General features: G+C 25.3%; 1 protein-coding gene across 1 annotated transcript in view; it reads left to right on the top strand.

Moving 5' to 3' along the window:
- Positions 1 to 20,803, top strand: part of LOC129610822 (semaphorin-2A-like) — an 86,559-nt gene extending 65,756 nt beyond the window's left edge. The window contains exons 9-15 of the mRNA XM_055523568.1: positions 8,360 to 8,588; positions 11,793 to 12,129; positions 12,620 to 12,783; positions 15,429 to 15,581; positions 18,454 to 18,562; positions 19,878 to 19,956; positions 20,485 to 20,803. Of these exons, the coding sequence (XP_055379543.1) occupies positions 8,360 to 8,588; positions 11,793 to 12,129; positions 12,620 to 12,783; positions 15,429 to 15,581; positions 18,454 to 18,562; positions 19,878 to 19,949 (1,064 nt within the window). The 3' untranslated portion in view covers positions 19,950 to 19,956; positions 20,485 to 20,803. The remainder of the gene's footprint in view (positions 1 to 8,359; positions 8,589 to 11,792; positions 12,130 to 12,619; positions 12,784 to 15,428; positions 15,582 to 18,453; positions 18,563 to 19,877; positions 19,957 to 20,484) is intronic.
- The last annotated feature ends 394 nt before the right edge of the window (positions 20,804 to 21,197 follow it).

Here is a 21,197-nt window from a genome sequence, read left to right as displayed (position 1 = left end):
CAAAATTTTTAATATATTTTCACATATTAGATTTTTAATTTAATTTCGGTTCCAAAACTTTTTTTTGAAAGCAAAACACCATATTTTAAAATGGATTTAGCATTTATTTATTGTGAAGATGACTACTATGCGAAATTTCCATTTTGTACTTATTTTTTTAATCTATAGGTACATGCACCTTGGTATTCAAGTCGGAGTGCACACAATATTTATTTTTTAGTAAAACAGTTTATCTTAAAATTTACATATTTTGTATGATTTGCTTATGTTTTTATCTCTTACCTAAGAAAACTTCTAAACAATTTTCTTAAAATTTGAAATTTTTATTCAGGTGGGAAATTACACTAGGTATTTATTGTACAGTTTTGTTTTTGAAAATGTATTACTTCCTACTTTTCTGATTTTCAAAGTATCCTTTATAAACCAGAGATAACCTCACATTTCATATGAAGTGCCATTTTACAATTCTTCTGTTTTTAGATTAATTCCTCTATTGCTTAATATTGTGTTAGCGTGATACATGTAAAGCAATGTATGCACAAGACGTATGTGATCTTAATGCAAATGTGAAACAACATTTTTTTGAAAATTTCATAGAAAATGAAAAATGCTTAAAATTGCAATTGTACTCAAAGGATGCTTTTCGCATTTTACGATTACCATAAAATTTAAGTAAAATAACAAATAGAAGGAATTAATATTTTTATAATAAAAAGAGAGTTGTCCCAGTTAAGTATAGAATTTCTTTAAATTTGTCATTTATAAGTCGGTAGTAACTTTAAACAGAATAATATTTCATAGCAAATAAGAACACTTCTGCGTATTCTTGTGAAAAGTAAAGTCTCTGGAAATATGGAAGAAACTGCAACGACAAAAAATGCATTAGAATTTAAAATTTGTAAAGCAATATTTTCAAGAAAACAGTTTTTATTTCTCTTCTTCTTTTCGCAACACATGATGCAAGATGTGCTTTTCTTTAAAGAAGGCTTCTAACTATTTAATTATATTTTAGTTTCCTTTACTATACTTTCGTCTCTGGCAATTACCAGTATATTGCGTTAATTCTGAATATTTGGTATTCAGTCTTGTTCTAGTAACATTTAAGAAAACGGGTTTCAATTTTAATTCTGCAAAAATATCATTTAAGAAGTAATGTTCCACCTCCATCCCAAAAAATTAGCAATTTTCTAAAAGAAAATTCAGAATTTCATCCTTACATTCTTACAAAATTTTGCAAATCTTGTTACAAAATTTGACAATAAAGCAATGAGAACTATCATTAAAACTTGCCGAGCTCCATAACTTTTGTTAGACCACTTTTTTGTGGTTCGAATCCTGTTTATGAAAAGAAATTGTAAAACGAATTAAGAATGTATTGATTTTAGAATTAAGTATTATTTGATTTTGTGTAAATTTTGCATTTCACAAGATTTAGAAAGCACATATTGGGTACATTTTATTTGAATTGTTCTTCATCTATCAAGATGCTATCCACTGACTGCTCGTGTAGGGTATGAAAAAAGAGGTTTCATTTAGTTGAAAAACTACATTTTTTCGAACTAAAATTAAAAAAATTGAAAAATTTTAAACAAAACAAAAATCTAAAGAAGTATTAAAACAGATAAGCTTTGTTTCGGAATAGTTTGAACCATAACATTACAAAAAATATTTATGTCAGCCATAGAAAACGATTTTATTAACGATAGTAATACTCTTATGCTTCCTAAAAAATATAAATTAAACTGAAATTAAAGAAAAGGCACTTGAATATTTTATTTTTAAAAAGGCATTTCACATTATCTACTTTAAAAACTCATAATTTTATTAACAAATGTTAAACAACCACTCTTGAATGTTTTTCTAAAATTATAATATTGAAGCACCTATTGAAACTACACACATTTTATGTAATTTGTGCAATTTGGTATGGCAAATTTTTAAAAACTGCCTCTTAGTTTACTTTATCCGTTTGAGAAAACGTACTATTAACAAAATATTTTTTATGTACACATTTGCATATAATAAGGAAGGTTATGATTTCACTAAATGTTGCATTTCCGATTAAAACACACTTCTCAATACCACGAAAGCGCAAATAAAGAATTTTAAGAAAAAAGGCTACCTGTTAATGATCACCTTACCCGATTTTCACGAAAATTGTAACTAATGTAATTTTAATAAGTTTTTTACTTTTAGAGTATGTTTTCAGGACCCGCATCTTTATTACGGACTGATTTTATATTTCTGATTATTTTTAAGAAAATTCAATTAGTTTGTTTCGATGAGCTTTTCGAGGAAATTCGATTTCAGCAAATAAATTTTTACTACAATTTATTTTTAATTGCTGGCTTATTTCTCTAATATACAAAGAAATAAGTTACCAATTTCCTTCAAATTTTCACTCTGGTTAATTAAACAAACGAACCAGTAGTTTTTTTGGAATACTAGGGCTCGAAATAATAACTTTCACTATGAATCAGTTTAACGTATTAAACTAATTTAGGTAATTTTTTCAAATTTAATACGTCAGTATCGATTGTTGATAAAACTAACTCGGAAACTTGGCAGAGTAATTGGATTACATATGAAAATAAATGTCTACTACGAACCAAATTTACATTTTTCCAACTACAATAACTTAAAGGCCTAGTGAGCCTTTTATAGAATTTAAAATTTATATATAAAAAAAAATTTTTATAATCTCAAGCAGCACTTTCAGATTTTTTTATTTTCCAATGATTTCAAAGGGAAAAGATTTTTGTTTTAAGTTTTAAAAAATAAATAATTGAATTTAAAAATGTTTGTATGTAACACGTTCAGTAATAAATAAATTATAACTTTTACTACTTTCATTTAAAATTAATGAAATTTTTATTTGAAGGTTATTTTTAGAATTATTATAATTATAAAAAAAAAGTACTTGTTCAAGGTTCAGTTGCAATTAACAAAAAACCTTGAACATTAACATGCTTCGTTAGATTTTTAATGAACATATAAAAAGTATATTTAGCTACAAACATCTATAAAATTTTCATATAACCAATTGTTATTAACATATTATTGTGGTATACTTTTTTTTAGAGCATATTATTTTGTTTTAGTTTAATTGCCCTATCAGCAACATAGAGAAGAGCGAATTTCGAGGAATATAATATTATTTCAAAGGAATTATTTCGTGCTTGTCACATTACATTTTTTTATTTCAGAAATAAAATTTTTTATGATTATTTTCATGTTTATAACAAACTTTTATAACTTTATTTTATTTAAACTTAAATTTGTCGATTGTTGTGCTTTTCTTCCTTCTACGTTATTATTTTCTATCCAAATTTGTGGCCCAATAACTTCAACACTGTGTGTTACAAAATGAAATAGAGTTTAACTATTCTGAATTGTTTGACATATTGTGATATTGTGTTTTTATGTGCTATAAATAATAAAATTTGCTGTAAAAGAACTATACTTGCATATGTTACGAGTATACATTTTAATTTAATTTATTTGAGTAAATGTCATATAACAGTCTGTTTCAGAAAATTTTATGAATGGTTGAGAATAACTTGCTCCATTAATTACATAGACATATAGTCATTGGTTAATTGAGTGGATTGCAGAGGCATGAAATAAATCGTAATATTAGTTTTCTATATTTGTCTAATTAATGTTAGGTAAGTTCAAAAGATGATTGATCAAATAGCCAGGGAAAAGCTGAGATGAAGTGTGACAGGTATCCACAACTTCTTGTTTTAGAAATAGAAGAAGTTTGTATTTGTTATTATCAACGAAGGTGATTTTTAAGAAAACTAAAACTCAAAAAAATAGACAAAGGGTAAAGAAGAACCTAAACCAACTACTAGAGTTGGCAGTAACAGAATACTTAATGTCACTGCAAAAGTTAGATTTGGCTGTTTGAAGAATCGATTATTATTAGAGACCAATTTTTTTAGAGAGATAATACTAGAGGCGTGGAATTAAATTTTTAAATCCTTCATGATTGCAGTCAAGATTTTAATCTTAAAAAATGAAATAACAAAGATACAACAAAAATGAAAAGCTACCGTTACTATTTTTAAATGAAAATTTAAATATACACAAAAATATAATTTTTCGGATTTCTTATTACTATATGCGCGTAGGATCAAGGACAACTGGTATAGAAATCTTTAATTTAATTTATATTTAAGGAAGAAAGAAAGTATTTCTCAAATTTCATCGATTTATTTTTAAAATATCTGGTTTTTCAGAAACGTGCCTATATAAAATGTCTTCGGGCAATTTTTAGCAGAAAAATTTGCTTAAAACTTTTTCTTATACTTTGAAAATTTTCACATTTAACCATAAAGTTATTTAATTTTCTTTTTTAAAAGTTTGTTTTTTGCCTTTTAATCGAAACCTCTATGCCTAAAAATAATTTATTTAACAGCTTATTTAGCCATACATATATAGATAGATAAAAAATATAGAAAAATTTACAACGATTAGGCACCAAATTATTAAAATTTGAAAAATAGGATCGAAAGGTATTTACATACTGTCTTATATACACACATACACATAAAAATTCATAAAATAAAACTTTGAATCACCTTAAAAAATCTTCGATTTCCCATTTTCGTTGGAAAACCCAATATTTTTGGATAAAATAATATTTTTTTGGTTGATTCCTTGAATTTTTGTTTTCTCCTTTTTTTCTATTAATATTTCTATAGGATGCGTATATATGTAAAATGTATTATGTTGTGTGCTAGTACCGATATTTACTTAGCTGTTCATTTCCTTTTGCCATTTTTCCTATATACAAAATTACATTTTCTTCTTTATTGTTGTTCGAAATATTTGATTCGACACAATATGGTATCTTTAAGAAGAAAATCAGCAAAAGGCAGAAAAACGACAAAATCTCTAATTTTAACATCTTCATTTTGGGAAGAAATGATTGAAATAGTTGGAAAAATGAAGAATGCAAGAAAATAAAAATTTTGCTCTCATACCATTTCCTTCCTGGATATTTGTTTGCCGTTATTACTTTTATATTTGTTTTGAAATTGGGAAGTATGAAAATACGTGCTTCATATTTTTTGAATTATTCCAATTTGAAATTTAAATATTACGTATGTTTCCAATACATGTAATTTTTGTGATAAACTTCCTAAAACTTCGATTTAATTAAAGAAAAATCCAAAAATTCTATAAAATTCTTAATAATTTTCACTAATATCTTTTATGATAAATTGTAATAAAAGTTGAAAATGTTTAAAGTAAAAAATGCATATTAGAAGTTTTGGGCGAAATTAAAGAAACAGTTTTAAGTCACAGTTAAAATATTAAATTTTCAAACTGGCAGAATGTCTTAAATTTGTTCTTAAAAGATAGTCCCCTTCCTCTTAAATATTTCTAATGTGCAACGAATAGGTAAGGAATGCTTATTTTAAAAACATACTTGCTTTAATTTACAAGGCGTAGGAACAGTATTTTCAAAATTATTGGAATTATTTCATATTTTTTCTCTCAAATATTTTATTCAAGTACTTTAACACTAATTCACTAAATTATATCAAATTATTGCATACATTCAGGATGATAAAAATTGATAAGGGGTTGGGGGCGGATGAGGTGTAAAAAATTTCTTCTAAAACTGCTAAAAATCTATGAATTAATTACAACCTAATAACAGAAAGAAAACAGTCTCTGTAATTTTTTTCGTATATTAAAACTTAGCATACCTGCTGAAAAAATGTTTCCCAAAACGTGTTACTGCAATGATCAACTCGTCTTCTGTGCTGACATCAGATGAGTTTTATATTTCGGCAACTCACTTTATGATAACACAGAGTGATATTTTAATAATACTATAATTTACTAACACAAGCACGCTCGTATGAATGTACGTACAAAATTTATGGGGAACAATTTTGGATCTTAATTTCATTTCACTTGAGTAGGATAATAATATCGTATATTATAAAAATATGTAATAAAAATTCAAAAAAATATATATAAATGTACGTGTACATAAAATTATGTATTGAATATTATATACAAATTATACATAATATACATACATATATTTATGTGTAATTGTGTTATTAAAGATTGTGTGTATGTATATTTATAATATTTTGTTTTTAATGTTGAGCGTATGAAGTACAGCTGTCAAAATTATTACAGGAATTTCATTTTTCGCACGGAAATCTTAAACCTCTAACAATTTTTCTCATACAGATGAGCAAAACCAAAAAAATAAAAGAGAAAAAAATTAAAAGAAAAAGTTAAAAAAAAATAAAATGGAATTGAAAATTTGATTAAATTCTTATAAAGTAAGTGTGACAGAAATATGATAGGTATTATTTTTGGATCACATATTTCCGGTTATGATATTTTGAAGTTACGTTTTTTGGTTTGATGATGGATAAAAATAAAATTTTCGGAAATGTAAAGTTTTTTTTTGAATTGAGCAAAAAAAATATGATTTCTTCATTATTATTTTTATTTTTTTTTCACTCATATATTCAATAAATGATGTCAAATTCAATACAATTTTATTTCAGACTCTTTAGAGAAATTTCCATCATGCATTATTGAAATTTTGTGAAGAAGGATTTCTGATGTGAATAAGAAGAAGAAAAAAAACATATTTATTTCATATAATATGTACGTACACACATATTATATACAAATTTTATATATAAATGTGGCATATAAGAACTATGCTACCTAACTCGTACATGGAAGTAAAAGAAATTTCCATTTTTGTGAGAAATCACGCAAGATTTTATTCTTGTAATTAAACGTTTTAATTAATTCCCTCAATTTAAACATTTTGAGAAATTTATGTTCACTTGACGATGATGTTTTCTTGATTGTTCGTTTTATTTTACCATTTGAAATAGTTTTGGAGTTTTGGAAAAAAAAAACAAGATCTAAATAGTTTTGGAATTAAAATTTTGTTGTACTTTTTAAGAAAATGAATACAGGATTCTATTTAAACTTAGCCGAGTTAGGAAATACTCGGAAAATTAAAGCAAAACTAGTTTGGGGCGAGAAATCAGCAGCCTGTAATATCCTTACCGATTTTTCTGATGTAAGCTAAAACTAACTCCTCTTTCTGCGTTTACAGAATCGACACTTGCTTTTAATGACAATAAAGTAGTTTCGTTAAAAATATACCTACATATTTCAATTCCAAACTATAAAGAACTATAATTAGAAAGAAAAGGAGAACGTATAAAGTTAGGTCTTCTAATAAACTCAATTTTTGAAAAATTTATTTGGAATATTCAAAATTCTTTTATTATAACAGAAAGTGCATTGTCTTGCATGGTCTTTTTACGGTTTCACGTTATACACCTCGCGATGCTATTATTTTTTACTTTGGTTAATCGATACAATTCACAATAAAACACATTTATATAAAAATTTGTGCAAAGTGTTTTTCAGGTCGAAACTGTTTAATGTAAGGTAATCCGGAATAATGTAACTTTTTAAAATATGTTCAGGCTTTCATTATGTGATAATTGGACACCGTACCATTACCATATCTATTATGAATGCTTCGCACACAAAAACTTTTATTCCAGCAGCACAAAGTAATATGGAAAAATCGTTTTATACACATTTATCCATTCATGCATGTTATATGGAATATACATATACATAAATAAATTTAGAAGGTAATATCTTCTATATTATATTAAACCCGACTGGTAAATGCTACCATTTTGACATACCTGAAAAATAATATTATTGAAAATATTAGAATGACAGCAATCTATACACCATAGATGAAATGGTACAATTGTGTACGATGACTAAAGTAAAGAATTTCTTAAGAATTTTTATGAAATATTTTTTCCAGCACAAAAACTATGCATACGAGTACATATGAAATGATTTGATTTCAAATTAAATTTTATTGAATTAAATATTGCTTTCAGCGTTAAATCACTTTTATTGAATCAAATTATTATTCGACAGTAAATCAGAAACATATGTGACTGTCTCCTAAATATTTCTGACAACAATATATTCAGGTACATATACATATTGTACATAAATGTAATCATGAAGAAAACTGAAAAATAATAAGAAATAACGGCAAAATAAAAACTTTATTTAAACGTTAACAGCAGTTTAATACGAGTAGTTAACACACTGTTAGCGAAGCAAAATAGTATTGGAATATTTGCATAAATACAAAAGCATATTCAGTTTTATTATTCCAAATTAAATTTTCTTAATAACACAAAACATTTAAAAAACGATAATTTTTTATACATGTTTGAAAAAATTTGAAATAATTTGTTTATTTAATTTATTTTAAGACCAAGGAACTAAATGTTTAAATTTGATTTTCTTACAGGAAAATTTAAAGAACAAGTTTCATCAAATTCAGCATGGCTTCCGGTACTTAATTCAAAGGTTCCTGATCCAAGACCAGGAGTTTGTATAAACGATACATCAACGCTCCCAGATTCAGTACTTAATTTTATTCGAAAACATCCGCTTATGGATAAAGCCGTTGATCATGAACACGCGCAACCTGTTTTCTTCAAAAGGGATGTCATTTTAACAAAATTAGTTGTTGATAGGTAAGGTTCTATAAATATTATATGTATATACACATAAGTTTTATTTTGAAATAAGTCAGAATGATTCGAAATTAGAAAAAAAATAGGGCGATTTTCTTAGAAGAACCATCCTTCTCTTGTTTTATTTGAATCGTGTCCCATTAAATGAAGGGATCGATAGTTTTTTTGACGGAGGCGCGATGGAACTTACATTGAACAAAGGTTATAGCGCATATTAAATTAGATAATACAGTTTTTTTTATACTCGTCTTTACTGTATTGCAAGTATATTCAATTTGTCACTAAATATGTACAGTGTTAGAAAGTTTTGCCGGGTATATTGTTCAAAATTAGACAAACTACAAAATTATGTCGTCTCCCAATTTTGACGATGAATATATTAAGACCTGATGCCTTGACTTAAAACACAATTTCATCAAAACTACATTCGATTGTTACATTTTTTTTAATCATAAGTTTTCAGCTAAGTAAGTTATATTCTTGTTCAGATTCACGATGTAGCTTCGTCTTTCCGTCTGTTTATCTGTTGTTGACCGCTCATTTGAGAACTTTACAAGGTAAATATCTAAAGATATGCACAGAAACATAATTTGAAATAGAGAAAAATTGAACCACTAAAACCTATACCTCCCGTACGAGGTCCAAGATAGGAGTTTTAACGAAAATTCTTCAGATATGGTCAGAAAATTTTTTCTTCAGAGAAAAAATTGAGCCTAAATTCTTTTGTGCTTTATTTTTCAAGAATAATCAAGAATGTAGTTCAATAAAATTTTTATTTTATGGAGTAATTTCAAAATATTCCTTTTATGATAGGCTAACATTTTTATATCCAACGTGATTCAATTTCAATAAAGACCAAAATAAACTTTTTCCCTTGTTTTATTTTAAATTTATATAAAAAAAAATTGACTTTTGAAATACATGCGCTCGTACAGAATAGAATTTTTTAAATTAATATTTAAATTAACAATTTTATAGTTATTCAGAAAGCATAAAAAAATAACTTGGAAAATTTAAAATTTAATTTGGTATTATTTCCTTAAAACATAAATTTTTTATGATTTAAATTTTAAATTCCCAAATCGATATATAAAACAATAAAATAATAATTACTATACAATCATATATGAAACAAAAAAATTGAATTATAAAACCATTAAAATCACTGATAAAATATGCCCACACACCTCTATACGTACACACAATGTAATTAAAACTAAATTATCAAACTAATTTCCATTTGAATAGTCATCAATTAACTATAATTTTCCAATAAAAACAAAAAAAAATTTATATCAGCGATCTAGTTTAATAAAAATTCAATAATGCTGTTCAACAGAAAATATTTGATAACAAGTTGATGAAAACAGTTGAAGTTTTGATGAGCAAAAGTAATCGGAATTTGCAACAGAATTAATATTTGCACAAAAATAATGTGGTGTAATGTGGTGTTTTACATACATATACTAGTAATTTTGCTTTTTTCCTACTCCAAACCTTCAATTTACCACAAATTCTGTTTTTTTTTTTGTTATAAAAAATACAATGTAGGTCATGTTTTTATAATTATTTCATGGCAACATTACTTTTTTTTTAGAGATTTCAAACAATTATATTGAAAATTCATTTGATTAAAAGTGAATTAAAAGATTAGCATCTTCCGGCTCTTCGAATTAGGCAGAAGCTACAGCCGTTATTTAAATAGTTTCGAAAAATTTTATATTTTGTATTTTCTTCCGATAAAATTTAACTAAAGAGTTGACTTAATCATGAAATAATTTCTGAAGAGCAAATTGTTCCATATGTTCTTAAATTTTATTGCAAATATTTAAAAAACAAGTTAATTTTCATATTTTCCTAAAAAATGCAGTTTGTTCAATAATTTTCCATAGTTTTCAAGAACACATACTTCATTTTTTCCCATTTTCGGCTGCCATTAAAGAAACTGGTTCATTTTTATCAGTTTTTGTATTCCACATAGATAATTTATTCTTCTAACATTATAATCGCCTCTCCAGACAAAAACTTAAGTCTTCAATGAAACGCGTTTTTTTAGGAAGCATTTCAATAATAGTTCTATAACAGGCGGCTTAGCTGTGAAAATCTATTATAACCATAAAATTTCAAATCAAATACAATCTTCTTCCACTTTAGTGAGATGAAATAAGAAAGTTACAAGTAACAATTCAAATTTAAACTGAATATTGCCCTAACTCTTAATATTTTAATATATAATGTAGGCGAGTTTTGTAGCATTATCGTAATGAACATGAATATTTTAATCTAAACCTTTTTTTTTTTGAAAGATCTGTTTCAAATTATAAATTAACCTATTGCTTTTAAATTGAAATAAAAAAACCCCCAATAAGAGATCATAGAAGTTTTAATTTTTATAACATGTTGGGCAGCATAAAAAATTTGCATACAAATAATGGCCTTAGAGGAGAATGAAAATTTTAAAAGACATTTTAAATTTGGGTCTTAAAGTGAAATTAAAAAATAAGAGTTGGTCCTGCAAACTACAAGTTTCTTGCAAGCGCCGATCGCATAATTTGTAAATTTTTATTTTTTGTTTACATTATGGTTTATCTTTGTTTACATTATGGTGAAATTGGTAAATTTAGTATAGAGATGATTTTAACTTACTTACTGCATGGTATGTGGGACTTTCTGAAGAAATTCAGTCATTTTTCCTTGCTTTCACACTTTAATTTGTAAATCGGCATAAAATGCCATTTAATACTTTCTTCGAGTTTGATTCAATTGAGATTTTCAATAATTCTTTAAAAAAATAAGTCAAAAGTAAATTTCACTGTAGAAATCATATTTAATTTAAGAGTTCAATTAAAATTAATTACAATTATCCAAAATTAAATCTGAAAATTCAAATGGTATAAACGTAATGCGATTAGATATTTGATTGCAAACTGGAGAACAAGACAATATTCCAAATTTGTTTATGAGAAATAATTTTTAAAAATTTGGTCTGATACCTAAATCATTCAAAGTCATTTCCTGTCAAATTTTTTTTGCAACTCACTATAGAATTTCGTTTTTATTTATTCATTCTTAAATGTTGAGCATTTGAATAATTTTCTGTATACTCTGTAGGTTGACAAAAAAAAAAAAAGTTAAAACATTTTTTTATCTAAAACTTGTTAATAAAAGAAAAATCATTTTTTTTTTCTTACTTTTATTTTACAGGATTCGAATCGATAAATTAAATCAAGAATATTTAGTGTATTTTGTTGGTACAAATACTGGCAGCATATATAAAATTGTACAATATACAAAATTTGGTCAACGTCACTCCAGTTTATTGGATATATTGGATATAGCTAAAAATGAACCAATACGAGAAATGGGCATTAGTAAGAAAACAGGATGTCTATATATAGCAACGGATCATAGTGTCAAACAAATTGATTTAGCAATGTGTAATCGCCGTTATGATAGCTGTTATCGTTGTATACAAGATCCATATTGTGGTTGGGATAAAGATACAGGTGCTTGTAAACCATTTCAATTAGGTTTATATCAGGTGAGATTTATCATAAACTTTAAAAATATGATTAATGTTTTTTTTTATGTTGCCTGTATGTACAATTAATATTCGCATGAGTTCTATGACATTTTCAATAAGATTTGTAATTTTTCGCGTTCGAATAAAATAAGTTGATCAATATTTTTGTCTTCACTAATAGTAAGTATAGGAATCTATACCCGTAAGACAAATTAAATCATCTGAAACAAGATACAAAGCGTTATCCAACTGAACAATATTCAATTGATTTTTTTTATCTCCCCTAATGTTAACCAATTTTTAAGATTAATCTTTTTAATAGCAAAATTATGATTCATTTTTCAATTAACGTAATATTATATACATACATTCATTTAGATGTAGATATGTGTACAGTGTACATAAAAATGTTTTTGACATGACCTTGATTTAATTTTACATGTACAATTTTGTTTTGTTTTTTATATAATTAAACAAAAAATAAGACAACAATTTTTTTATTATACAGGATGTTGGAAATGAAACATCTGGCATATGTGATACAAGTGTCCTTAAAAAGAGAATAACAGCCTCATATGGGCAAACATTACATTTATCATGTTTTGTTCGTGTACCAGAAGTATTGCGACAAAAAAGTATTAGATGGTTTCATCATTCAGCTGAAAAAGGAAGGTAAGAAAAAATAAAATTTTTGAATGGAAAAATTATGATTTAGCATTTAAAAAATATAGGACACCACTAATAATCACACAAACTAATCAATTGTTTAATACTTCCAATAAATGAGAACTCATTTATGCTTAATTAATTAGAACATGACCGAATCTACCATAAATATTTTATATTTTCATTTCATTTAGGCCTGATTTAAGTCCTTATTATACTTTCCCTTGAAATACAATGCCACTTCGAAAAGACCTTTTTGCTTTCTTTAGTGCTTTTAAAACAAAATTCCCCATTCACAATTTCAACAACCAAAAAATGTTAAGGAATCTTAATGTGGTATTTACCAAAAGATTATTATTCCCGATTTTAATGTGGTAAACAACATTTTTCAATATATACTTGAAAAAAATAAGATCTTTAAAAATTCAGGTAACACAATTTAAACTGAAAAGTTTTTATAATTCGTATTTTAGCATTAACTGCATAAGTATGCAGAACCTCTATTTGCCATCCCTACTTTGTAATTTTCTGTTCACATTCGAAACTATGCCATAAAAAAATCGTATTAAAGATTTCAGGTTTTTAAAATCGAATTAAAATTATACGTCTACCTTTCTGGTTTTAATTTTTTATAATTAAATTTATAAATTAATTTAAGTAAAATGTCCTTGCTATTAGAATATTATTTTTAAATAAGGAATCAGGGAAATTGCACTTGACGTATTTTACTGCCAAAATTCCATTGTTTTATAATAATTTTTTGTTTTTGCTAAAATAATAAAAGCAATTTCTGTTAATTTCCTTTAACAATGATCTAGAAATTAAAATACTATGTACATCATACAATCTCTATGTGAAAATCTTAGGTATATAGAGTTCATGCTTTAAATTCCAAATTTTTACTAAACTTTGTTTTTTTTTCCTCATTTTACCATAATTCCTCTATAAAAACGTATAACAAGTATCATAAAACTTAGAATTTTAATTTCAAATTCTTTAACCTTTTATATAATATAATAATATGATGGTACTTTTCGTGTGTACAATATTGTCTATCGCATTTTACTTTATATTTTTTCTCTTAATCCTTTCTACAATTTTTAAAATGACAAAAATCTTTTAATTACACATTAAAATATTTTCTCATTCTAATTTTATTTTTTTTACTATTATATCCTTATATTTATGTACTAAATATATTTACATATATTTCTGTTATATTATATAACACTCTTATAATTTTACCATAAGACTGTATTATGCAACTTTAAAACTTACCAAGCATTCAAAGTGAAGTGTATAGTATATACTCGTACTTTATAAAGCTCTTGCATATATATGAGAGCTTTATGTACGTACCTACAATTTTATAGATAGCATCATAAAATACCTGCTTCTTTTTCTGTATATAAAAGTAAACAAATCAAATTAATTTTTAAGGTAAAATTATAAAAACAATAAAAAATAAGAAAACATTTTAATTTTCTTATACATTTTATGGATTTAAATGGAAGCAGCATAAACATTCAAAATAAGCGTAAACTAAAGAAAAAAAGGAGAAAAAAAATATTTAATAAAAAAAATTGAAATACTCAATCTATCGCGCGTCATATTTAAAAAATATCAAGATACAAATATATAAAAATAAAATCGAATGAAAAATAAGGATGAAAATATGAAAATTTGAAGAAAACCGTGAAGTAGAAGTGAGGGGGAACCAAAATGAAATATATTGAACTGTCTTCATTTAATACCACCGTCACAATCATAATATTGTAGCTTCTGGCTTAAAATACCATTTAAAATAACTGCTTGTGAACGCAACAAATGTCCTATTTTAATGAAAAACAATTTTCTTTCATTGTTAAATTTTCCTTGTAAACACCGTCTTCTTCTCCCTATTTACTATTTTCCTTCTATTCTTTTTTTTCTATAATAATTTTTCTATTCTTTAGGCTCTATATCTACTATATTTCTCACTTCATTTTTGAATATTATGTACGTGTAAAATTGTTTACATTTTATATAGATATACAAATATTATTTATATAAATATGTATCCATTGTGTGTATATAGCAATAATTTAGTATACTATATATAAAATTAACTGTTCAAAACGTCGTCTCTTCATCTTTCACAGAGAGAAATTGAAATCTAAATTTTGTTTTCTTTAAAACATAAAAATTTTTCTTATACTACCTACCCATTACGATTTTACGTCTCTTTCGTGTTTCTCTCTTGATTATTTTTGTTTTTCTTACTCTTTGCACAACAACTTCTTTCCTAAAAACGTCTTTTTTTGTTTACACTTTTTTGTTTTTTTCTTAAATGCTTATATTTTAATTTTAGATTTTTTCTAAATAGAAGAAAATCCATGCTCCCAAAATATCAAAATTTCCATCTAAAACTGTATAATCTAATATTATCCTGATATATCCTTAAAATCACAAAAATATAAGATAGGAAACAAAAAGAAAAAAATATTAAATAAAAAGCGGAAGAAATAGAAAATAAATATATAAAAACACAAAAATAATAACAAAAAACAACAAATAAAGAAAAAAAAATGTAAATGAAAATAAAAAACAAGAAAAAAAAAGAAAAATAATGGTTAAAAAGGATCTAAAAGTGCTTTATATTCTATTTACAGATACGAAATCAACTATACACCATCAAAATATATAGAAACATCTGAGGGTGGCCTCGTTGTAATTTCAATAAATGAAGGAGATGCAGGACGTTATGATAGCTATTTGGATGGAACACTTTTATGTAGTTACAGTGTTAACGTTGATGCTCACAGGTGGGTTTTATTACAAAACGGAAAAAAAAAACAAAAGCAAAACAGAAGAAAAAAAAAGAATCTTTTATTAATAAGAAGGAATAAAATTTGTGTACATAATTCGGATATATTAAACATTAAATATATAAGTTATAAATACATACACACATACTCTATGTTTATATGTGTATAACTTCAATTTCTTATCTAAAAAGACATTTTTATACCAATACTTTTGATTTCTATTCTTTTGTATGTGTATATATATATTCTAATTTACCAAACATTCCTTCAATATTGTTATTATATATCCTTAAGCTACAAAAAAACAAAATGAAGAAAATATTGAAAAAAAAAAACAAAAACCCAAGAATAATAACAAATTTATTCGTTTCTTAAATAAGGCGCGTCATCTTATCGGTGCTGGGATTATGGTTTAATTACACACTTAGAATATACATGAGAAAACGGAAAAGCAAAAAAAAACCAACAGAAAAAAAAAATTAAGAAGTACCCTATAATAATATGGGTATGTGCATATATGAACGCTATAAAAATTCTTGAACATAAACAGGTTACATTTTCGAAGACAAAAAGATAAAAAAAAATTCATAGAAAAAATACAGTAATTTTTAAATGGGGTAACTTTTAACATTCATGTTCCTAGTTATAATAAAATTCTCAAAAAAAAGGTCAAAATGAAAAATATTAAAAGAAATACTTGTACAGGAAGGTTCTCCTACACCAGAAAAGATTTCCTATTCAAGAAATTCATTCGTTCTTTCCAAAAGAACTTCAAAACTGAAAGTGTATAGTCTAAAGAATTACATGTAAAATCTTATACTATGGTAAAATTTTTGAGGAGAAATTCTTCTATTTGATTTTAAATTTTTTTGGTTTTTTTTTGGGTTTTAAAGCAGAGTTTTTTCTAAGATTTCGTTTTATCTATCTTGTTTTGTGTCTATGTGTACCTAGTAAACATTACGTCAGAAATTTCTAAAAAACCAAAAAGCTTTTCTTTTTTAAATAATTGCGATTACTACAAGAAGCAAAAATTTAAAATGTAAAAAGTAGCGCTGTATTAGCCAGTTAGGACTACATAATTCTAAATATAAATTTTAAAGACAGCAATCGAAGATTTAAATCCCCAGCTCTGATGTTCGTTAAAAATTTGTTTGTACCTTGTTTTGTTCAATAGTTTTAAATTTTAAGAGAATCTGTTAATTATTTCTGAACTATAGAACAAGCTAACTAACTCGTCGTATTATCACAAATCGTATTCAAAAAAATGATTAAACTCCTTTTAATAAATTTTCCTAAAATTTATTACTTTAAGATCTAAAATATCTACTTCAAGGTCAAACGACTTTTCAACAAAATCGGCTCGTTCGAAATTAAGATACTCAAATCAAATACAAGCATACCGAAACATCAAAATTTAGCTAAAAGTAATTTATTTGTTAATTGCCGTGATAAAAAAGCACAGATTTGTTTTGGGATTCTTTAATTCATTTCCGTTGGGAACCCAACATGCAAAATAATGCATCGCAATGTAAGAAAATATATTTATGGCCAGATCGTATATCTTGTTATTTCACTCGACAAGTGAGAAGAAAGTGAGTAACTATCATGATACTTGTATAATGCAACTTTCAAGTGAGAAAAATTATTCCGAATTGCTTATCTCGCTTTTTCCTAAAATATATATAAAATGTATTCACTTTGTTTTTGAAGGTGAGACGCTCAGTCGATTACATGGGAAAAAAAGCAAAAATCCGATTGAAAAAATGAGCAATCTTATTAGAAAAATTAAATATCCATTAGAAAAACCGAGAATTCTGATTTGAAAGTGAATACAGAGTGAGATGAAAAAGCGAAATAGTTCCAGTAGATACTTGATTGAATAATTAACATAGGAAGAAGTTCGACAGTTTGTGCTTTTCTATAAATAACACAAAAAAATTTGGGTTAATTTAGTGATTGCATTTTTCTTTTCAAACTAAATTGTTCACAATCACCCCTTTCAACTTTATGTTGTTATTATAAACACACAGTGCAAATATGTAGAAAATTATGTATAAGATACTAGTTGTGTATATACTCTATATATGTATATACACTTATGTATATTTACTTCTCAATATCATTTAGTATGTCATGTCTCAAGTTAACTTTTATCTTCTTGACGAAAATAAAGGGAACAAAAATTAACGTTTTCCTTTAATATTTTAAGTCTCGTATTCCTGAATTGAGTATCACTGACTATATTTGGTAGATGTTGTATAGGAATAAAGAAAAAATTAAAGCAAAAGGAGAACAACTTCAATATCTTCCCAGTCTACGTTATTATCCTTGATGTGATATGCCTTAATTAAGGACGTTGTTTTTTTGTCTTTTTTTTTCTTTTTTTTTTGGTATTCTACTTAAATTTTTTTATTGTTATTGTTTTTTTTATTTTTATTTTATTATAATGTCTGTGCTATTAAAATAAATATATGTATGTATGTTATAGGCACAATCATACAACATTTATAGAAATAATATTATTTGTATATCAAGTTGTGCAACTTGTCATTCGTGCTACATACGAAAGTATAAAAGAATAATTCTATTTATATTGAACGAGTATGTTTCTATATTGTATGAATTTATATGTGAATAATATTATACGAAAATATTTATTATATTACTACTTATATACATAAATTTCACACATATTTTATACATTTAAATGCATACACATACTTGCTTATGCCTCTGTCATATTTTCACAACGTTCGGTTATTGTTATTGTTCTAATATTATTTTTTATTTTTCTTCTTTTCTGATTTTGTATGGGTGTCTGGATTGACTTAAATGCGAATATATGGATTTAATGACAATGTCAATTTAGGTGTACGCCGCCAACTAAAAAGAATGACTACCAAAAAATTTATTCACATTGGTGTAATGAATTTGAAAAATATAAATCAGCCATGAAACAATGGCAGGAAAAACAAGAGGTAAGTGATTTATTGTTTTGAATTTGAAGTGGTCTATGATTTTAATAATAGGTAGCAATGACAGTTGAAGTGTTGTTAGTACAGTAATAATATTAATGTTTTTAAACGAATATACGTATACATAAATTTTATTATGTAAACATATACAGACAACCACACCTGTATTATGTATGTCTAAGTACATTATTTACGTATATAAAGTCCCGTATACGTATATTGCAGTACTATAAGTCTTCCACATGTGTTTAATTTTTTCGCGTAATTAGTGACGATATTATCAGTTTTTTTTTTTATTTTGTTAAGTCAAAGTGAAAACTTGAAATTTGATTCTGCGATCTTAATCTTTGTCTGTCGCAGTTTTAAAATATTTTTGCTTTTTTATTCTATGGAACGGAAAATCATTTAGTCAGTACATGTAAAAACACTTCATACTCGTATATAAAATTAATTTGTGATCTGCATACTGTAGCGTAGATATTATAACCATTCCTTCACATTCTAGTTGTAACTCCTAGAATCGTGAATATATTGTTAGTTATTGACAAATTATTTCGTTCAAATTGAAGCTAATTTGTATATGAATTATGCAAACTCAGAAATATGAAAATTTTATTTTTTTTTTCCTTAAGAACTATTATTTAAATTTTTCAAAACTTCAATCATCGCTTTTAAAGAGAAAGTATAGGGACTCCTATTCCTAATTAACTGATTTTTGGGCAGCCTTGTGCCTAAATTAAATTAATTGATAAACAAGTTAATTTTTATTAATTAGCTTAATTAAAATATAAGTTTAATTTTTAAAAAATTTTTACTTTCTGACTGCCCCTAAATTTATGCAAATTTATATCCAATTGTAAAAAAAATATTTCCATAACAATAAAAATGCAGGTTCTTGACGTAAATTATAAGAGCGAAATGTACCATTTTAGAAACCATAGGTTTTATCGAGTACATTTCTTTCATGCTTTATTTATTGCGGCAAAATTTACAATTACAAAGGTGCCAAAAATAAAATTAGATGAATTCTACTTAGGTATATGTGTTGTCAGTTGTATTTAGTATTTATGGTTGCATTTTTAATATTGCAACTATCGAATTTTAATTAAATATAGTGTTTACCAAGTAATTGATTTTTTCATTTGATTTTTGTTTTTGCACCAGCTAGATAAAAGCTAGTTTTATGTACAATTTATGCGCACAAGGTTGTTTAGATACCAAAAGATCAGATCATTAAAACATTTTAGTTTAATCTTAAATATTTTTTTCTCAAACGAAACAAAATGAAAATTCAACAAAATCTTAATTTATTCCACAGCAATGTCACGCAAAAGACAAAAAAGGTGTCAAACACATAAACGATGTTATAATTGATGATAAAATAGTCTGACCTAAAGGTAAGTTCTTATAAAAATTTTTCTAGTACCTATTTTAAAGTATGCTGAAAAAACGGATTGTAATTAGTGATATAAAAACTCTTGTTGCAAAAACCAGCCCATCTTTTGAATTGCAATACACATTTGTTATGTCACTTACAAATAAGATTTCCAGGAACATCGAATCAAACTGGTATTAAGTGATTCGAAAAAGAGCTTTTTGTTTCCTCATAACTTGAACAAACTTGCCGGATTTCCTTGACTTTCGGAAAATGAAGTTTCTTCCGAAAGGCTGTAATTCAAAAAAAAAATATATAAATTTTATAAATCTTTTCGAAATTTTATATTTCTAACAAAATTGTTGTGACCCCTTTAAAGCGCCATGTAATATTGCATTTCAAAAATACGAGTATAAAGTAGACCAATTACTGCTTATCATAAGAATCTTTTCTAATTCTCGCATTCAAAATTTTTTATATTAAAATTATTTTAAACCCAACATACTTTAAATTTAAAACCAGTTCTATATTGTATTCTTTTCCTTTACAGGCGAGTCATCGTTTGATAAAAGACTGACATTTTAGCTTTTCAAAGACAATATTTTAATTTATCTTTTATCAAATTATTATTATTATTATAATTTTTATTATTATTGTAATACTAGACAAAAAACAGAGTTTTAATTAAGCCACAAAATATGAAAAATGCTATTAATATTATTAAAAAAAAAAAAAACAAAAAAAAAACTACAAATACTAAGAACCAATAAGTTACTTTTTAAAAATGTAAAATAGAACCGAAATTTTAAAATGTAAAATAGCAAGTATAAAAGTTTATTTTACGAAAAAAAAACATCAGCTCAAAAATTTAAAAATAAAAAAAATCTGCTTCAATAATTGCGTAACGAAATAGCCAATATTTTGCAAATATTTGTTTTAATATTAAAACATTCTAAAAAATAATTAAATTATATAAGAATTTGTGTAGGAAGATTTCACAAAATCAAAATTATTTCATTTTATTTGAGCTTTGTTATACTTTCAGTTCTTCTAATATCCTTTTTAATCCTTATAGAATAAAATTTTTTGTTTCAAAATTCGAAAAATTGTAAATTTTTAGGAAAAATAAAACGAAACTTTCAAAATTTTTCACCAAAAAAGAGCACATGTCACGTTCCACATTTTATTAAAAAAAAAAATTAAAAAAAAGAAAAAAATATATTAAAAAAAAAAAATAAAATTTATTGAAAAAAATAAGGAAAA

The sequence above is a fragment of the Condylostylus longicornis genome, unplaced genomic scaffold (genome assembly GCF_029603195.1).
Source record: "Condylostylus longicornis isolate FDR11 unplaced genomic scaffold, ASM2960319v2 ptg000048l, whole genome shotgun sequence".
NCBI classification, from domain to species: Eukaryota; Metazoa; Arthropoda; class Insecta; order Diptera; family Dolichopodidae; genus Condylostylus; species Condylostylus longicornis.
This window is presented reverse-complemented; position numbering and strand designations above follow the sequence as displayed.